We start from the raw sequence: 18,830 nt of genomic DNA on the forward strand, positions 1-18,830 counted from the left end.
CATGTAGGGAAATGTAGCACAGTAGGTATAAGTGGGGGAATTATAATGTTAATTCTAAGGAATTACATACTTTTTTTTGTTGCATTTTGTTTATCTTCCTTTTCTGTCAAAATTAATCATTGGAACTTAGTACCACTAGACTTTGGATCAATACTTTCCTTAATGAATGAAGATCTACATGAGTAGGAGTTCTAAAACAAGCAGAAATAGCAGAGTTAATATCTGGCACAGCTGGGAGTCTAGATGGCAGGCAAGCCTGCTGATTTAATGGTTTCATGCTGTCGACAGGGAGGTCYGTGGAAGAGGGGGACTGTCTTGCACTGCTTCTCCTGACTGGCACCATCAACAGGGCTCAGTGCAAAGACTGATTTGCACCGCAGAGTGGTCCCATTTGGGATAGGAGCTGCTGGAGATAAAATACCAGCTTGTGCCTTCCTGTGCTTTCTGCACCGCTGTTAACTTAGTTTCACTACCAAGAAATGGCTGTAGAGTTAATTTACTTTGATCAGTTTTGCAACTTAACCTAAGCGTTTTTTGATGTTACCTGGTTAACAGCTGACACAAAATCACTTCTTAATAGATARAGTTCAAGAAAGTGGAAAGGCTGCCTAAGGCTGCTTTTATTGGCCTTCATATGCCTTAGCAATACTTGGCATTCTTGCACTTTGCTTCTGTAGCCAAAAACATGTGAGAGATGTTGGRAGGTGAGGGAAAAGGAAAAGGAACGGGAGATTTTGCAGTTTATCATTGTCGTTGCAGTGACCAGTGTCATTATCTGAATGATGAATCGTAGTACATGTTCTTTTTCAAGACGTCTGCTTCACTTTTATGAGGTATCTTTGATTTTGCCACTTGCAGGCACAGGAGTATATATTTAAATACATAGTTCAGTCTCGAAGGTTATTCTCTATTGCCACTGGTGGACAGAATGAGGAGGAATTCCGCTGCTGTATCCAGGAGCTCCTCATGTCAGTGCGCTTCTTCCTTGCCCAGGAAGGCAAAGGGGCTAGTGCTCTGTCCCAGCTGCAGGTAAGTTTTCAGGCAGCCTTTCTTACTGCTTTCCACATGCTCTGGGAAAAGTATCCAGGACCTTACTTCTGTTGCCTGAGAAATAAAATGTTGATTCTTCACAACAAAATGATATTTTCAGCTTGCCCTCATACCTTTATCCTATAGTGTGAAATTTTCATACCATCAGCTTCTAAATGCTCATTTTAAGATTATCTCTGCCAAGGCTGTTTACTTTTGAATTAAAAATGGTTCTTATCATATTTTCGGTAAGTCACATTAATTCTGGACATGTCAGCCTTGCTGGATACACAAAAAGTGATCTCTGTKTTGGTCATTTTATGGCTTGGTTTAACTATGTAGGAACTGAAAAATTTGACCCAACAGAAAGGGCTTCTCAGTTTTGGTGTCTTTTGTAAATCTTGCTGACCTCTGTGTTAGTACTTGGCTCGTATCTGTATCTAAATCAAGGCTGCTAAAATTGACCTGTCCTGAAGGGCAGAGGCAAAGCAAGTAAGAAACACTTCTGTCTGTGGGAAGTTCTGCAGAGGCAGCCAAGTGCACAGGTCATCGTTCTGCCTCCAGGGTCTGGCCCCTCAGCCCCTCAGCCGCTTCCCTAGTGGGTGCTTGCAGCCTGTTGAGGATTCCTAGTTTCTTCAGCCCTGTATAAAGTTGCTCTTCCAAGAAACGGAAGATCAGAGAGGGCAGGATGGAGAGATGTTCTTCCATCCAATTTCACTCACACTCGTTTCACTCAAATGTGAGATGTTTACAGCAAAAATCACATAGAAGAAAAATCCAAAGACACTTTTTGTGCATGTTCAGTGTTTTGTCTCCACATTCATTTTTAATGAACAGTGGGAGGTTGTTATTCCTTATCTTAAAAACTAAAACAAAATAAAACAACCTCCTCAAATCATCTTGTTCTGGTGTCAAGTGGCTTCTGTTATCCTCAAAAAAAAATCCTCTCATGCATAGATCATGAGGCATATGAAAATAGTAAATGTATTTGCTCTAAGTGGAGCTTTTTCTTCCATTCTGTCATGAGCGGAATGAAGAGTCATTAAATAATGTTTAAAGGAAAATAGGCACTGGTGTGAGCCCATTAAAGGATGTTGCTTCTAGAAGTCTGACTGATTTTAATGCTACCAACTGCCCTTGAAATGTAAACATAGACATTTTGTTACAGTTATTTACATTTCTGCAGCTATTTAAATTTTGCAAATRTCAAAGCTATATTGCCATATCTGACTGGCCTGGTTTTTTTTTTTGCTGTTTTCCCCAGGCTGTATTTCTCAGCTCATTCCCAACTGTGTACGCTGAACTTCTGAAGCTCTTCGATGTGAGAGAGGTGGCCAACCTGGTCCACGACGCGCTGGGCAGCCTGCCCACGGTCATGCACGGGGATGAGTCTCTTCAAGCTGTTAAACTCCAGAGCATTGGGAAAACTGTGGAGAGCCACTTGTACACTAACCCAGGTGGGACCACGGCGGCTGCCGGCAGCTGAGGAGCTCTRATTGTGTGCAAGGCATCAGATACTGAAGGAAATAACGCCTGGCAGACTAGGGCTTCCTAAGTAACAGTCTTCAAGCATATTTCTGTATGGGCAGTTTATCATATTTTATTAGAATAGTTAATTAATTTTGTAGTTTTATTGTATTGTATTTATTATATTGTAGTTTTCATGATACTGTTTATGTAAATATAAAGGACAAAACTTTACCAATTGAAAACATTTTTTTTCTCCTTTGAGGGCAGAACTGGAAACTGATTCCTACTTATGAGTTAAGTTTTATCTGTGTAACTGTTGGTAACTCAGCACTCTTGATCCTCTATTTTCTTACCACGGCTTAAAAAAATAGAAGCTACATAAAGGCTAAGGTAATTGTGTCCTGGAGAGAATGGAAAGATTCCCTGGGGAGAGATGCAGGTGATGCTTGGTGTGTGCAGTGTGTAACAGTATAGCGAACTGCTATGCAAAACAGAAGAACTGGTTGTGTGGTGGTGGCCCTGACACTCATGTTTCAGTTTGAAGGGAGAAAAATGACAAAATACTTAATTTGTCTGAAATTAATTGTGAGATAAAAAAGAACTAAAGTAGCAGAGGTTTTAAGGATGCCAGTAAGAGTTGATTTTCTTACCAAAAACCCTCTTGAGAATTTACTGGATATCAGCCTAATGCTCCATCCTTGTGCAAATAATAGGCTTCAACAGAAACTTAGGTCTAAGACAGTCAAGATAGGCCCATTACAGTGATGACGGCAAACAAAAGTCATCGGGTGTTTTGACATGCTGTAGCATAAAGGAAGAGGTCCGAGAACATTGCTCTTTAAAAGCATAATGCTTACAGTGAAAGTATGAGCTCAAGAAAAGGGTCAAGAAATATGTGCAGAAATGCTCGTGGCAGCGTGGGCTGCTTGGCTGTGCTCTGGCTGTGAAAGCTCCTAAGCCTTTTTCTCCTGAGCTCCCACCCTGCCCTTCCTGAACAACCAGCTCTCCCCACAGCTGATGGGTCAAACCGCTGATGCTCTGCATAGATGGTAACCTATTCATGGGGCAATGATGGTAACCTATTCATGGGGCAATCTTAAGGATGCTCTGACTTACGTTTTCCATTTTCCAAGCTACTTCAGGGTTGGATTACACAAAGATGGGTTTAGGTGCATCCTTGTTTTCCTCCTGTTGTCCTGGTTAGCTCAGCCTAGCCAGAGGATCCAAATGACTGAAAATAATGGGAGAACCTTAATGCCATGTAAATGTGCATTAAAAAAAAAAAAAAAACTATTGGAGTTTCTTGGAATTGTAAATTCTCTGGCTGTATGACAAATTTTGCTTTCTTTTGTAAAAGTATTAGCTTGTTATTTAAATCTAGTTTTATTATTAAGAAGTCRTGGGAATTGGTTTTGAGTTCAAAAACGACAACAGTGGGTGGTGATTTTCACATGGAGGTACTTGTACACAAACAGAATATAAAATTTCTCACTCCACAGGGTAATCGATGGGGAAGATGTCAGGCAATAACATAAGTTGTCTGTGATATGAAGCTTAGGACAAGTGCTTGAAAGCATCTTGTACGGTGTAGTTTCAGTTACCATTAAGCTGAGAGGTCTTGGGGAGCTCAGTTTCTTGCTCTTTGCCCTTAGTGTTTTAAAATAAATAGCAATAATAATAACATAGACTTTGCCTCAGTCCATTCCTAGAGGGAAGGRAGACCTTTTAAAAACCTCTCAGGGAAACAGATACTGCACTAAGCCCTGTTCATGCTCAACATAAACACACATCCTAACGTAAAACTGAGGCTTGCTGCCCTGAAAATACTGGGATTGTGCCCCACAGCTGAAGATGGTGAGCACTGYGGGCTGCCATTCGGGCTAAGCCCTGCAGGCCAGATGGGACGCAGTGAACCACTGTTCAGCCTCCTAAAAACTAAAAATTGGGGGGCAGTTAGGCAGCCTTGCCTGCTTTCCGGAGCTCTGAAGCCAGCAATATTGTTGTAGCATCAGAGTTGTAGACATTTTATAATGCCTGGGCTTAACAAATAACTCAGTACTTTATAAACAGCCATTTCAACTCCTACTGCTGCAGAAATCAGCTGACACCAACTTGTSTGTTGCTGCAATCAGGAGATATATTTGGTATTTGTTAAAAAACAGAAATATCRGATGTAGGAGATGATTAAGGAGCCCAAGGACAGATATTTTAGTTCCATTTTGGATGTATTAGGGTGCRTCTAAACCATCTCCCTGGACTCTGTGTGCCTCTCTGTAGAGAATCTCCAGTCAGCAATATGTGCTATTTGGAGGCATGTGCAGATAGGATTTCACCCTCAATCTATTTGTGTTTCTGCAATTTYACTAAAGGTTTTGCTGTGGATCAGAACTACAGACATGTTAAAAGATGCAAACAGCCATTAGTTACCTACTTCCTATATGTGCTAAGAAATCATATGTTTCTATAGTCATTTAGAACTGAGGATGCAGGCACAATCAGTGAGAATAATTAGATGTCTTGTACATTGCAGAAGTCGGACTATCATTATTGAAATAAGTTGATACAAATCCTGAACTAAATTTAGTTGAAGTACATTCAGGTACTAATTTAAGCCTTACATATTAACACTTTTTAAAAAAAAAGTTTCAAAACAAAATATTCAAAAAAATAACAAAACGGTTTGAGGTGTAAGAATTTTACATATTTATTTATTTTTGAAGTAGTGCACTGATCATTTTTGGGTCATCCAAGTAAGGCTGGCAGAAATAACAGCAACTTTTTTGTTTCTTACTGTCCAAGGACAAGGTTGTTTTTTTCTTTACTTACAATATCCCGATAACCAAATTTCTTCTCCATGCTCATTTTGACCAGTTTTATATGTGCAGTTATTTCTTTGCTGACTAGAAAGCAAGATGGGAGTTTGTGCTGTTGGTTAAATGTTTAATGTTAATGTAGCTTGCATAGGGAAATTACGAGGATTGCCCAAAGTAGTCTGTCTTTTTAATTATGCCAGACATGCGCTTGAAAACTCAATGTCATGATTTTTTTTCTATTCCTGTGTAATATTTGTAAAGGCAGGCATTACCATTTTAAACAGTCAGCTAATTTGGCTTCTTGCACAGAAGAAAAATTAGGACAGTGACTGATGGCTGGGATTATAATTGCACCATTCCTTGCATTCATTAATTTGCCTCTATGCTGTGGCTGCCGTCGCATCTGACATTTTTAAGACAAAAGAGGAGCCCGAGGCAAGTGTTAAACACTATTTTCTCTGATGTTTTCCATGTAGTCCTTTGTTTGGTGCAATGGTGATGTCTACTCTGCTCTTCAGATCAGGACAGGTGCTTAGATTAGGGCTTTATAAGGAGTCTACCCAGAGCTGTGTTTTGCCAGGCGGTTACTTTGGTCAATGGCCCCTTCCTTCCCAGGTCTAGTTGCAAATCACTGTAATGTGGTTTTTGTTAATCCATTTGGTCTTGGTAAAACAAAACTCATGATTGTTGCATGCATTTTTTTGCAAAAAACAACGGGGTACTTGGGATGTTTGGATGAGGGTGCTCAGTTACGGCATAGATGGTTCAAGCCAGGTGATGGGAGGGAGTTGGTCCAGGTGCTTTCCCCGCTCCYGTGAATGGAGTTCATCAGGCTGCAGCTCAGCAGAGCTGAGTGCYCAGGAGATGAGGCTGGAGCCCGTGTGCTCCTCGGGATGAGCCCATCGGAGTCAACAGGAAGACCCCTTGGCTCGCCAGGTTGGCCAAGGAGAAGCCCCGCAGCACAGGCCTGGTTCTCCTTGCTGGCCTGGCGGGTTGGAGGTGCTGAGATGTGGTTTGAACATTGCCTGAGGGCAGCGCTCGCAGCATCTGTGCAGAGTCCATCTCCTGCCTCCCAGGAGGCTGCTGAAACCAGGAGAAGGGTTCCCCAGGGAGCCCTTCTTCTCTCCTCTAGAAGTTGGGTTACTCGCTAGACAAAACTTCCATGCACTGAAGGCGTAAAGAAAAGCTGGGAGGAAGTAGCCTGCCCCTAGCCTAGATGTTAAGTGTTTTTTTTTTTCCATAGGAATGGGGGCTCCTGTTTTTTTTTGCCTCAGATGCAGGCGTTATTTTTTTCTCTTTGCTGGAAAAAATAAAGAGAAAAAATAAAAACAGGTTTTTATGCAAAGACTAAGCCAGGAAGAAAGCACGGTTGGCCAAATTATTTTAAAAGAGTAGTTTTTATGCTAGATGAACCCAATTTTTAGAAAATTAGGAAAATTAGATGACTCTTAGGATATTAGTGAACAAAAGAACTGTAAGTGACGCGATATATCTAGATAATGGAGCATGTAATAATCTTTAAAGTTTTAACAGAGGAATGATTCAAGTAGATCTAAATGAGAACATTATTTCTCAATTATGGAAAAGATGTAAAAGCAACAATAAAATGGAAAAAAAAAACCCACATTCCGTTTATCAGGTTTTAAATAGAAGTTTAATGTTGCATTGCAAGTCTAAGCATTAGGACTATTCTTATTTACTATTTTCATTAATTACAAAAAGAAGTGAGAAAATACAGCGTGTTAGAGAAATTCTTTCATCATAAAAAACTGAAAGTAACATTTTAAAGATTTGTGCTTATAAAAAACAGTTTTTTGAAGAAAAAGCAAATTAATCATGTGGACAGCAGTAGTCTAAMTTTCTCATACGTGTTAGGAGAGAGAAATCTTGAGGAAAAAAAATCCCCAGAGAAATCTGGAAGTGTTCATGGTCTGTAAATTAGAACTCATTTGCAGAATAATGTTGCATTATAGTGACGTCTGTTGTGACAGACTTGGCTTGCAAAGGGATTGTCTCACCTGGTAAGGAGCACCAGAGAATAAATGCACAGTACTTTGAATTTAAGTATTTTTGTGCTAGTACTTCAATAAATGTGTGATTTTAATCATATACGAAAAATCCATACAGGGGTGTTTGTATATATGTATGATATGCAAGTTTTCCAAATATTGTTTATTCTTCAGACATTTCTTTTTATTTCTATAGTATTATGGTTTTGAAGTAAAAGCTTTCCATTAAAGCAAGTAAAAACATTTGATTGTCAGAAACACAGGTTTGGACAGACGACACATTTGTATGTCTACATTAAGATGCAATGACTCTGTGAGAAGATCCTACTGATATTTTTTTTTCATTTATTCCAGATTCTCGGTATATCCTTCTTCCGGTAGTTTTACATCATCTCCACATGCATTTACAAGAACAGAAGGACCTTATAATGTGCGCACGTATCCTTAGCAACATATTCTGCCTCATCAAGAAGAACAGCTCAGTAAGTAAACACCATGTCCTGTCAACAAGGTGTTGAACTTTACATGGCTTCCAGTAATGACATAAACTGGACTTTAACCAAGAAAAGCATTTTGAAGAGTCTTCTCTGCAGCAATTCTCCATGAACACATCGATGTGATTTCTCATCAGCGTTATCTTTTTTTTTTATGCAAGAATATTTTAATTGTAGCACGTTGTGTTCTGCCAAGCTTTGACTCTCTCTGAGTCTCATGTGGAAGTTCCTAGTTTCTCTTCTCAGGGAGAATGCTAGGAGAATTGACGGAATTATAAAATATTCTAATGTCATGTACATTACTTTTTCAGGCATTCAATTTTCGAGATGTGAAAGCTCAGGAGGAGGCCATCATCCCCTGCCTTATAATCTAGAGAACTGCAAAGGTGCTGGTGGTGGGCAGTGTTTTTCCACTGAATAGCTAGGATAGCCCTTCGGTTCTTGGCCTCCAGTTTTAGTACCTTGGTTTAGCTACTGGCTTTGTTTGAATTGCCATTTGGAATATGATCCTCCAGTGGAACAGAGGAAAGGCCTGAGTTGGAGAATACGCACGAATAAAGGAGGCGTTGGAGAAGCTGAGTCTGAGTGGGCAATGGTGTAGTTCTCATCTTGGACACTTGGAAAACAAAGGGATTTTGGAAGACCGTGGTGTTGTGTGGAGGCCTGCTTCATGTTATGTAGTTGTGCAGGGACAACAGAGAGGAATCTGCACAGGGACTTAGAATGAGTGATCATCTGGGGGTGGGTTTGTGTCCTAGGTAATATTGAGTTATTGCCTGTCAATGGTATTCACAGCTTTTTGGGCATTGTCTGGGAAGGACTGAGCTGTCAGGCTGTGTGGTGTTTTGTACACCAAGAAAATACCTGCTTTCTTATAGATGCATTTTGATGCATGTAGTTGCATGTAGATGCAGGAGTGGGTTGGGGTTGGAGGACACCCGTCAGTGTGATCCCAATTTCAGGAGGCCTTGCGTTTGGGGTGACTGAGTTCTTCTGGCCGTGAATGCCAGAGGTTTGCACAATATGGGAATGGTGCCCATGTAAAGCCCTCTCTCTAGGGTGCAGGACATGCAGATCCTGCTCTTCAGTAGAATAGCTGCCAGTATTAACAAGCTGATGACACTGGTATAGGTAACGTGTGATTTTTAGTGGATCGGCTCAGAACTTCTTCCTTCTTGTATCACCAAGACAGCTTGACTAAACAAGTGAAGTTACAGACAGCTGTGAAGAGGATGGGTTTTTTGGTTGGTCATTCTCACAATAGTTTGGTCACCCATGCTGACCCTTCCTGAGGCCCAACAGAGGCCACCCATGCTGACCTTTCCTGAATACACTGAACACTGTCCATGCTGCTTCATAATTCGCAAGGTTTTACGCTTGTGTGATAGCAGAGAAGTGACAGGTACCACAGCCGTGACACCAGACTCCTTTTGAGTCTAAAGAGGAATCTGAATTTTGTTACTTATCATATGCTTTGCGTATGTAGGAAGCAGAAAGAAATCTCATCCCTACATCTGGATGCCAGCAAAGTCATATGATTCTGTTTGTCAGCTGAGTCTTAGCTTGGCAGTGTGTGTTTGGCTACAGGGTGAGGTGTTTCTTTCTGTAAAGGAATCTCCTCTTAAGTTAYGGATGAAATTGCTCGGATTGAGCTGGTGGTGTCTGCTGTCATGGAAACTGAATGCAGGCCTGAAGGGGAGAAACACGTTTGATTTRAAACGCAGAAGTCATTTTCCAGCTTGGCTTTATCAAATGTTTTCTTGCATGTAACTAAGGGATCAATTGTGTTTGTTGTTGATGGACACTTTGGTTCCTTTGTATTAATATTGTGCACAAGCAGTTGTAGCCTGACACAAGTTACTAGTCTGTTAAGTTGCTAGTGCTACTCRGAGAAGGAGCTGGGGCTTATGGCTGGAGCAGGGCTTGGAGGCTGAGAACCCTCTGCTTGTTCTGGTGCCGTTTCAGAGTGTGGAAGCAGAATTCARCATCTTGGCCTTTAAGTCTCTCTTGGCAATTTCCCCCCTAAAACTCTAGGGTTGTTACCTATACAAATTTTAGCTGGCCAGCCCTTGTATATTATTTACTGCCTTTTCCTGAACTCTTTTTGAAAATATAATTACGTTACTTGGAGGATTGATTGTGTATTCAAATCCATCGTCATAGTTGTCTTCCATATTTCAGTATAGTGTTATTAATCAAAAACTATTAGATAAAATCAATAAAATTAAAAGTATATCTTAATTCAGGAATGGTCTTTGTTTCTCAACTGAAACATTCATAATAAAAAATAATCTTTACTTGTTTCTAAAACCATACCGAAGGAAATTCTGTTCATGGTCATCTTCTTATTTCGAAATCTCAAAGGTTTCATTTATTATTTCAGGAAAAATCTGTCCTGGAAGAAATAGATGTGATTGTAAACAGCCTGCTGGATATTTTGCTGAGGACCATACTAGAGATCACCAGCCGACCTCAAGCATCCRGCTCTGCTCTGCGCCTCCAGTTTCAAGATGTGACTGTGAGTTTCTTGTAGTAATTCGGCAGCGGCTGACAGGAACGCTGCTATTGTCTGGGCACTGTAATTCACAGTGTTCCATTTCTATCGCAAGTAAAGCAGAGAATTGAGAATAAAGAAGAACTTTCTTGTATTTTACAGATTTTCTCTCAAAATAATATTTTTTCATTACATTTACTTATAAATTGTGACTATAACAAAGAGGTAAAATTCCTTTTAACATTGTTTCAGGTTAGTAAAAATTTCCTTAAGTCTCCTCTGTTAAAAATTTCGTAACTTTCTGAAACTCTCCTTCAATTTGAATTCYTGAAAATGGAAGAAAATCAGCCAGTAACATTTTGCATCCTCAAAAGTACACATTTTTATCCAATAARGCAGCTGCCTGCAGAATAAAGGCTGCTAACCTGACCAAATCCAAATTTGCTGATAGAATGACATTCCTATATTTGAGCTGACTGTTTGAGCTTCATGTCTGCGGCGTGAACAGAATCCTCGAGGCCAGATTTACCAGATGAATAAATGATATTTTGCTCAACACAATAAAACAGCTCTTGMAAATTAAGAAGTTGAAAGGCAATCAATCAATCAAATTATAGGAAGATCCATAATCAACATTGAAACAAGTGGAGGAAGTGGTGCTTGGTTGCAGCAGAGTTCCCAATTTGCCTTCGAGGGGCAAATAGCAGGAGATGTGATTGCAGTTTGAGACGAGGGCGTATCACTTTGTRAAGAGAATGCACTGTGCCTTCCAGTTTGCCATCTCATTATGTGCTTTTTGATTAATCACCTGATTTTACCCTGTAACCTTTTTTGCTAATGAATGGCTGGTAGCTTTTCAAAGCAGTTTCCTCTGAGATMAGACATTTCAAAACACATTTAATGCCTGTGGATTTTTCTTTTTTTTTCTGCTTTATCCCACAGAGAACAAACATTTTTTGAATGTTTACCCATCTGAGCAAGCTTTGTGATAGGCTAACACCATGCTTTAGTCACTGCAACTCATTAGGACTGTGGATCTGAGAGTTTAAATTTTTCTTCGTTTTTGAAATTGCAAAAATCTAAGTGTGCTCTGTACACAGTGCAAAAAAAAATMTCATCTGAAGTGTGGGTTGTAGCATTTAACTGTTATTGTAGCAGACCTCTGAGCTTATTGGTTTCTTCTGAGATATCCACTTGCTTGCAGATTAAGTTTTCATCAAACACTGTGATAGTCTAATTCTCTCACCCTGTCAAAAAGGTAGACTCTGAAATTGCAAGCTGCAAACTTTCGTTTGAGGCATCAGAAAAGCCATGTCATCATCACCACAGGCATCTCAAAGAATGCTTAGTGTGGCAGTGACTCRCAGCACAGCATAAGGCAGTTACATACATTTATGTGGAAACATCCTGCAGGATGGGCTTATGGCGACCCACCGAGCCCAAGRCCTGGCACTCTTTGTGGAGCGAGTTTAATAAAGTACCCCACGTGAGAGCAGCAGTTCTGCTGCAGTCCAGGGCCTTAATTCAAGCTCCGTGTATCATCAAATATTCCCTGGGAGATGTAGACATGCTCAGGGCAGCACACTGATAAAAATGTCATACCAACCCAGTGCAATAGTTTCTTCCCTATTGGAGAAACAATAGCATTCTCCTAAGAGCTGTTGCAGAATATTTTGTTTATATATATATATATATATATATATATATATATATATATTTCAAACCTGAGTTGACTAAGAGATGGTGATTTTGACAGTCTATTAACCAGTCTGTTTAAAAACAAATATAAAGGACAAGCCATTTTTGGGGTGTTTTAGCTCTTCTGGAGCTATTTCAACAAATTCTGCTGAGTAAAAAAACCCCGAGTTTGAGGAAAACTATTTCTTCAAATGAGAAACTCACACCTAAGTTACTTCATTGTCACTGCATAAGGTGTGTAACAAATAGTTTTTCCTAATTGTAGCATTGATTTCCTTTGCATTTCCTGATTATTTTTAAATGCTTATGAATTTCTCTTACATGTCTGAGTTTAATGAGTGATGCTTCTGTTCTTGGCCTGTGTGATCCAGGGGGAGTTYGTCTCCTGTTTGTTGTCCCTGCTACGGCAAATGACTGACAGACATTACCAGCAGCTGCTTGACAGCTTCAGCACGAAGGAGGAGCTGAGGGTGAGTAACAGAAATGGCTTTAAACATGTGCAGGTCTCATTTCTTTCATCTTTCTCAGGTAGTCTCTTGTTGTGATGAAATACATCAATATTTAAATAGTTATTATTATGCTTATTATTATACCAGTATTTAAATGCTTATTATTAATGCAGTATTTAAAAATCTGTGGTTTTTTTTTCAGATTAATTCATTTTTACACAGCATTTCATGTTTATTCAGGGAGTTGTGGTGGGGCTATAGCTCTCTTGCTACCACAATGAGAACCAATAAAATACGGGAAGAAGGGCTGTATAATTGCTTTAAGACCATAAACTTAGCCTCAAAACCTGTTTTAAGGTAGCCATCTAAGGTGAAGTAATTTTTCTTGTTTCTTCCTGTCAGCCAGTTTTTCATTTTTAATATGCTAAATGGCAGTGGCAAATACTTGGCTTGAAATAAGCATTCAGCAAACTCTCTCCATTYGCTGAACCAGGGACATTCTATGTGATGGGGAAAGTCATGTTAATGTATTTGCAATGGGCGGTGTTACAGTGCACGGTTAAATGAAATTCAGCAGGATTTGGGTGTCAATTTGATACTATGCTGTCTTTATACCATATTTCTTGTAAATCTTCAAATTTCTTCTAACTTGACTGCAGCTTTGGCCCGTGTTGGCTGTAGAAACAGTGCTCTTATCTGCTCTGTTAGCCACAGCATCAGGCACAAACTGCTCTGCCTGTTATAGTCTGAAATGCAGGAGAACATCCTGTTTGGTTTGCATGGTTGCAAAGTATGAGCTTCTAAGTGCTCCAAGCAGCACAATGGTRAGACTTCCTCACTGAGTGTGGTGCTTAGATTGCAGGTCTCACTGAATTAGAGCCCTAGCAAAAGAGATCACATCCCTTGTGGTCACAGTGCTTGAGTCTGCCTTGTACTACGTGCTTGCTGAGTTGCATTGGAAACCTTTCTTGGTAGAGAATGAACATCAGTATTGCCTATGCCTTATGKTGCTGAAAAAGTCTTGGCAAACGCGAGTTGAGGATTCCAGGCAGTTTTCCATGCTCTGTCTCATGAAGTTACTCRGTGTGTGGCAAGACCCCTGGCAGAAGGAGCCGCCAGCCTCGTGCCCTCTGCCCAGCTTGGCCACGGCCGGGAGGAGCTGCCAAACTCGGTCCCGGGCACCCTCGGCCCATGTCACCGGTGGAGCTGTTGTGTTCATAGAGCTAGAGAAGGTAGGGAGGAAGGGGCCGAACTCGTCTCAGTGGTGGCCAGTGACAGGGGCAATGGRTACAAGTTGAAACACAGGCAGTTCCATCTGCACATGAGGAGGAACTTCTTCRCTGTGGGAGTAACAGAGCCCTGGCACAGGCTGCCCAGGGAGGYTGTGGAGTCTCCTTCTCTGGAGGTCTTCMAAACCYGCCTGGATGCCGCCCTGTGCCCCGTGCCCTAGGTGTCCCTGCTGGAGCAGGGGGTTGGACTRGATGATCTCTAGAGGTCCCTTCCAACCTCAGCRTTTCTGTGACTCTGTGAAAGTATTTTTTTTTCCATTCCTTTTTACAGCAGGGATGGATGGATTAAGAAGAGGGAAGGAAGGAAGTTTTGTTTGTTTTAAGGCTCCCGTGCAATCTGTATAGGACCACATTTGACCCATGCAGGGAACGCTCAGTGATCACCTGTGCCCTCTCTGCAGGCAGGAAGCCCAAGTGGGAGAGTCATGATGTCCTAGTGTGATATGGTGTTTTTAATGTCTTAAATTGCCATTTGGTAAAATTCTGTAGCATAATGTTAGGTACTGAAATGCTATGAACTGAGTCTAGTAATTAATTTTTATTAAATTCTGATTGGCCATTTAGAGCTGTTCTGAGAGAGAGTACCATCCATGAGTGTCCTTTCTTTGCGTTGAGATGGTCATGTTGAGTTTGAAAGAGGGACATATCTCTGAGAATTTCTCTGTCATGACTCAGCAATGCTACCTAGGAGTTATATAGATTTACTTGTTTTTAACTACAGCATCTGTTTTCACCTAGGATAGTGGCTATACTTAGAAAACTTCTAATAAATACTGTGGAACATGGCAATTTTACTTGAAATGCTTTCCTTATTTGAATTCTGAGCAGACCTAAGTTCATAGGTTTAAATTTTTATATTTGCTATATGTGCTGAATACATTTATRAAATTCTTTGTTGTCTTTTTCAAACTTTTTGATTCCAGAACATGAGAATTTCTGGAATTATTGCTTGAATGGTGTTTGATTTGAGACAAATTTATATTCTGCACAACACACATACCCTGCTATTTTACAGAGCCATATGGGAAGCAGCTGTAGCCAGTGCTGTCAGCTATCAAAATACAGGTCTTAAGAAATCAAGTCCAGAGTCTGCTGTTCCCATCCYGCTCTCATTAGCAGAGCCACAGCTCTACCAGTCATTCAGTGGCAGTAGATGTGATCTAAATTAATGCAGAATTTCTTCTCTTCTGAATCTGAAATAGAAGAAYGAATGTTTATTTTCTCCTCATTTGGAAATACCAAATACCCTGGAAATATGTAGCTGAAAGCAAGAAGGGAAATGAGGGCTGGTGAGGTTGACACTGCTAATGTTAATCATGCAAGATGACTGCATCTGTCTTGGGCTGCGTCAATAGATCTTGCTGCTTTCCTGGCCAGCTGTGAGATTTCTGTGGGGTGTTAYGCTGTTTTAATCCTCCTGAGGAAACAACATCAGCTTGAGCATATCAAGAGTCACAAGGTGTAAATATCTGGGATAAGGCCAGTTTGGCAGAGGTGTTTTTAGAGACTGGCCCAATCCCCACAGTTTTTCTTGTGGCTGGCTGGTACTGTGAGACCTGAAGCAGCTGCCAGCAACCTGCTGTGTTTCTGAATCCTCCTTTTCCACCATGGTCAGGGAGGTCGAGGTGGGTTAGGTCTGCCTTAGGAYGCCCTGCAGATCACAAATGCATTTCAGGAATTGCCAAGACTTGTCTAAAGGGAAACTAAGCTTTTGTATTGCTCTCTCTCGTGGTTTTTGCTTTGACTACATTTATTTATAACTAACYGCCTGTTCTGAATGTGATAGGCCCTGAAATTGCAAGGTGTTCCTTTCTTCCCGACTGATTCTCAAGGTGTCAGATGCTTGCATGAGCACGTCTGCACAGGGTGTGTGACACTTTGCAAAACATACCTCCCCCAAACCACTGCTGCAAACAAAAAATCCCTCATGGAAGTRCTCATAAGAACAGAACTTCACCTTATCAAAATAAATTTGCAGTTATATTTTTTCTTAAACAATCCATGCCAAAATTATTAAGGCTGTTTGCAACTCGTTAATCACAGTAAAGCACAATAGAGGGTTTAAAGGAATGGCATCAACTGCAAAGTGCCATTTATATCTGCACATGTTTTCTGACATGCTTCTGAGTGATGCTTTGAAAAAGTGGTTGTTTATAGAAATATCTCCTCTATTTTGTAAATACATTTTTAGTTTTATTAATTGACATGGTGACTGCTTTTATTTTAGTCAGTTCTTCAACAGATTCATATTTTTCACACCAGAGAAGACAGAAAAAGCATTTTATATTTGAAAACATGCAAATAAAGTAAGAAAGAAATGACAGGTGTTCGTGGCTGAGCACAAGCCCCGGAGACTGTGTTTCACTCCCTTTATCATGCATTGTATTTAATGGGTCAGTAATTTAAAATGCTTCCATTTGTTTATCTTTTGGTATTATTTCAAAGCTTATTGTTTAAAGCTCTTTTTGCTTACCACAAAGTACACCACAAATGATCTTCTAGTCGATATATTTTGTATCAGTTTATGGACTGAAGTACTCTTACAAGCAGATATTTGCTGCTCCCCAAGCTAGTCTAGTCTGTTACACAACCTAATGGTGGAATTTGCAAGTAGGAGAAGAGAAGTGGGAGAGGAGAACACTGTGTGTGAACACAGTGCAGCCTGCAGCGCTGCAAGGCGGTTTTGGTTGCCGTGTTTTCTTGTTGCTGGAAGAGCTGGTGAGCCCAGTGTTACGTGGCAGAGCAGACTGGACAAAACAGGGGGCGACATGGGGAAGGTGGGCGCCCCAGAGGCTCCATAGCAGGTGAGTCTCAAACGCTGCAGGGGCAGCCAACGTGTGCTCAGGCACTTCTGCTTCCACGGGAGCTCTTGAGCCAAGCTCAAATGCTAGTCTAGATGCACCCTGAGAGATCCAGGGGAGGCTGTCCTGCCTTATGGAGCACATTACATGCATATGGGAGAGCGTGGGAGAAATGCAAAGATTGATGAAGGGAATGAAGAGTTCTCAGCCTTTTGGAAGGCCACGCTTCTTGTTCCATCCCTTTCACATTTGCAGCAGCAGAATATTCCTGCCAGAGGAAACCAAACTGCAATATTGTGCTCTTATGAGTGGTGTAATGTACTGCTAGAGCTTGCGGACACAAGGTAGGAATATTAAGATACAGGATTTAGCTGCCTGCAGTAGGCACGATGCTGTAATTATTCCCTTGCCATCCCTTAAGACTGACGGCATATGAGACTTTAATTATGTCTGTACTCAACCAACCAAATGTTAGTTCACTTATAGAGCTGGCCAAAGCCTCTTTAAATGTTAAAATCTTTAAAATCTGATACCGAATCATTATGATGTGTTCAGCAGAGCACATACTATGGTGAAAGACAGTACTTCATTGTGAAAGAAACAGCTCAAAATACACTTACAAAACTGATTTACCATGACTGGTACTTCATAGTAATGGCTTGTGAAGGTTTTAGAATATATCAGCCATGAAACAAAAAGAGCATTTCCGTCATGCAAAGTGCCAGGCACTGTGCTGCTGCTCAAAAGGTGCTTTGGAATTGCTGTGGAACAACGACAAGGTTATTTCTCTCGACGCTGGATACTGGCGCTGAATGCTGATGAGTACTTCCGACATGTGAACGTGTGCTAGCACATTGATAACACAGTATCAGAGCAGTCAGCTGGCACTTTAATGTTTTATTATTTTCATTTTTATCATAGATTTCTAGGGAAATACACTATCATATATACAAAAGCTGTATCATGAAAAAGATGTTACTTACGATTTAATTCTCCTAATAGAAGCTGAATAATTGTGTGTCTTGCAGATCTTGCAACTGACCGTACATTTCCAAAGGTGTTTATGCTTTATCTGTTTCTTTCAGTTATAGTTTAGCACTGAACTGTTCTGTTGTTTAGTGGGTTTTGACACATTAACTGTAAAAATGGAAGATTTTCAAACTTACTGATTTGGGCTTTTTATTGATTTTGTGTTTTTAATGTAATTCACTCTGAATTGACAAAGCTTTTTTTGGATTTTCCTATGAAAATTAGGGAAAAAAAAACCCTTATATTTAATATTCAAAATCTAATAAAAGTTTTGATGCTTGCTTTGTTTGAATGACTACTCAGAATAAGGCATTTATTCTTTTTTTTTTCAGCCTAGATGCCTAAGGAGGGGAGCATGTGTGTTCTCTGTATCTTTCTTTCCTTAGCGTTTTTTGGATAAGGCGATGAATTTCAGGGAGGTTTAACAGTGGTTTGTAGGCCCCAAAGGTGAAAAGTTTTACCATGGATTTTACCTTGTTTTGCCTTTTTTTAAAAAATGTTTTACCTTGGATTTGCCAGGGGCCCTTGAGCCGCTTGTTTGGTTTCCCAGCCGTTGGTCTCTGCAGCTGCGCAGCCCGTCAGTCAGTCGGTCAGTCGGTCAGTCAGTCGGTCAGTCGGTCGGTCGGTCAGTCAGTCGGTCAGTCAGTCGGTCGGTCAGTCAGTCGGTCAGTCAGTCGGTCGGTCAGTCAGTCAGTCAGTCAGTCGGTCGGTCAGTGGTCAGTCAGTCAGCTCCCCGACAGCCGCATCACACAGTGCTCCTGGACCACAGACAGGATAGAAACGGGATGTGGGAAAGCTGGGGATGTTCCTGTGAAGGGGCGGGGTACAGCAGAATTTGGGGCATCCCGATATTGTTGCAGTCATAGCACAGAGCTAGGGAGATTTCAGTGCTGGGAAGGGACATTTAGCTCCTATGGAAAAGAAGGCACAGCTGAAAGTTTTGGAATTTAAGCTCAAGGCACAAAGCTATAGGAAATCCAGTCTGGAATAAGCCTCACAGAACTACTTGTTCACCTGTCAAGCTAGTCACGTATGTTCAGATACTGCTTTATCTAGAGCAAACATTGTTTATGCTCTGATACGGAGAACTTCTTGGCATCTCACTCCAAAAACAGGTTGTCTCTTTTATGTAATCTTCTGTGGTGGGTGGGTGCCGGGATCTCGGATGCCATTCCTAGTGCCTGCCTTCTTCCCCCTTTACAGTGATTCTCTAATGAAAGACATCTGTTGTGCAGCGCCCGTCATCTACACTTTG

At 40.9% G+C, this 18,830-nt stretch overlaps 1 protein-coding gene across 1 annotated transcript in view; it reads left to right on the forward strand.

The window, feature by feature from the left end:
* DOCK4 (dedicator of cytokinesis 4) overlaps positions 1–18,830 on the forward strand; it is a 181,472-nt gene that overhangs the window by 109,836 nt on the left and 52,806 nt on the right. Inside the window, exons 22-26 of the mRNA XM_026039279.1 lie at positions 859–1,029; positions 2,294–2,486; positions 7,676–7,803; positions 10,199–10,333; positions 12,379–12,477. Coding sequence (XP_025895064.1) covers positions 859–1,029; positions 2,294–2,486; positions 7,676–7,803; positions 10,199–10,333; positions 12,379–12,477 — 726 coding nt within the window. The remainder of the gene's footprint in view (positions 1–858; positions 1,030–2,293; positions 2,487–7,675; positions 7,804–10,198; positions 10,334–12,378; positions 12,478–18,830) is intronic.

The sequence above is a fragment of the Nothoprocta perdicaria genome, unplaced genomic scaffold, assembly GCF_003342845.1.
Source record: "Nothoprocta perdicaria isolate Ctin4 unplaced genomic scaffold, notPer1 scaffold_227, whole genome shotgun sequence".
In the NCBI taxonomy this organism is placed as follows: domain Eukaryota; kingdom Metazoa; phylum Chordata; class Aves; order Tinamiformes; family Tinamidae; genus Nothoprocta; species Nothoprocta perdicaria.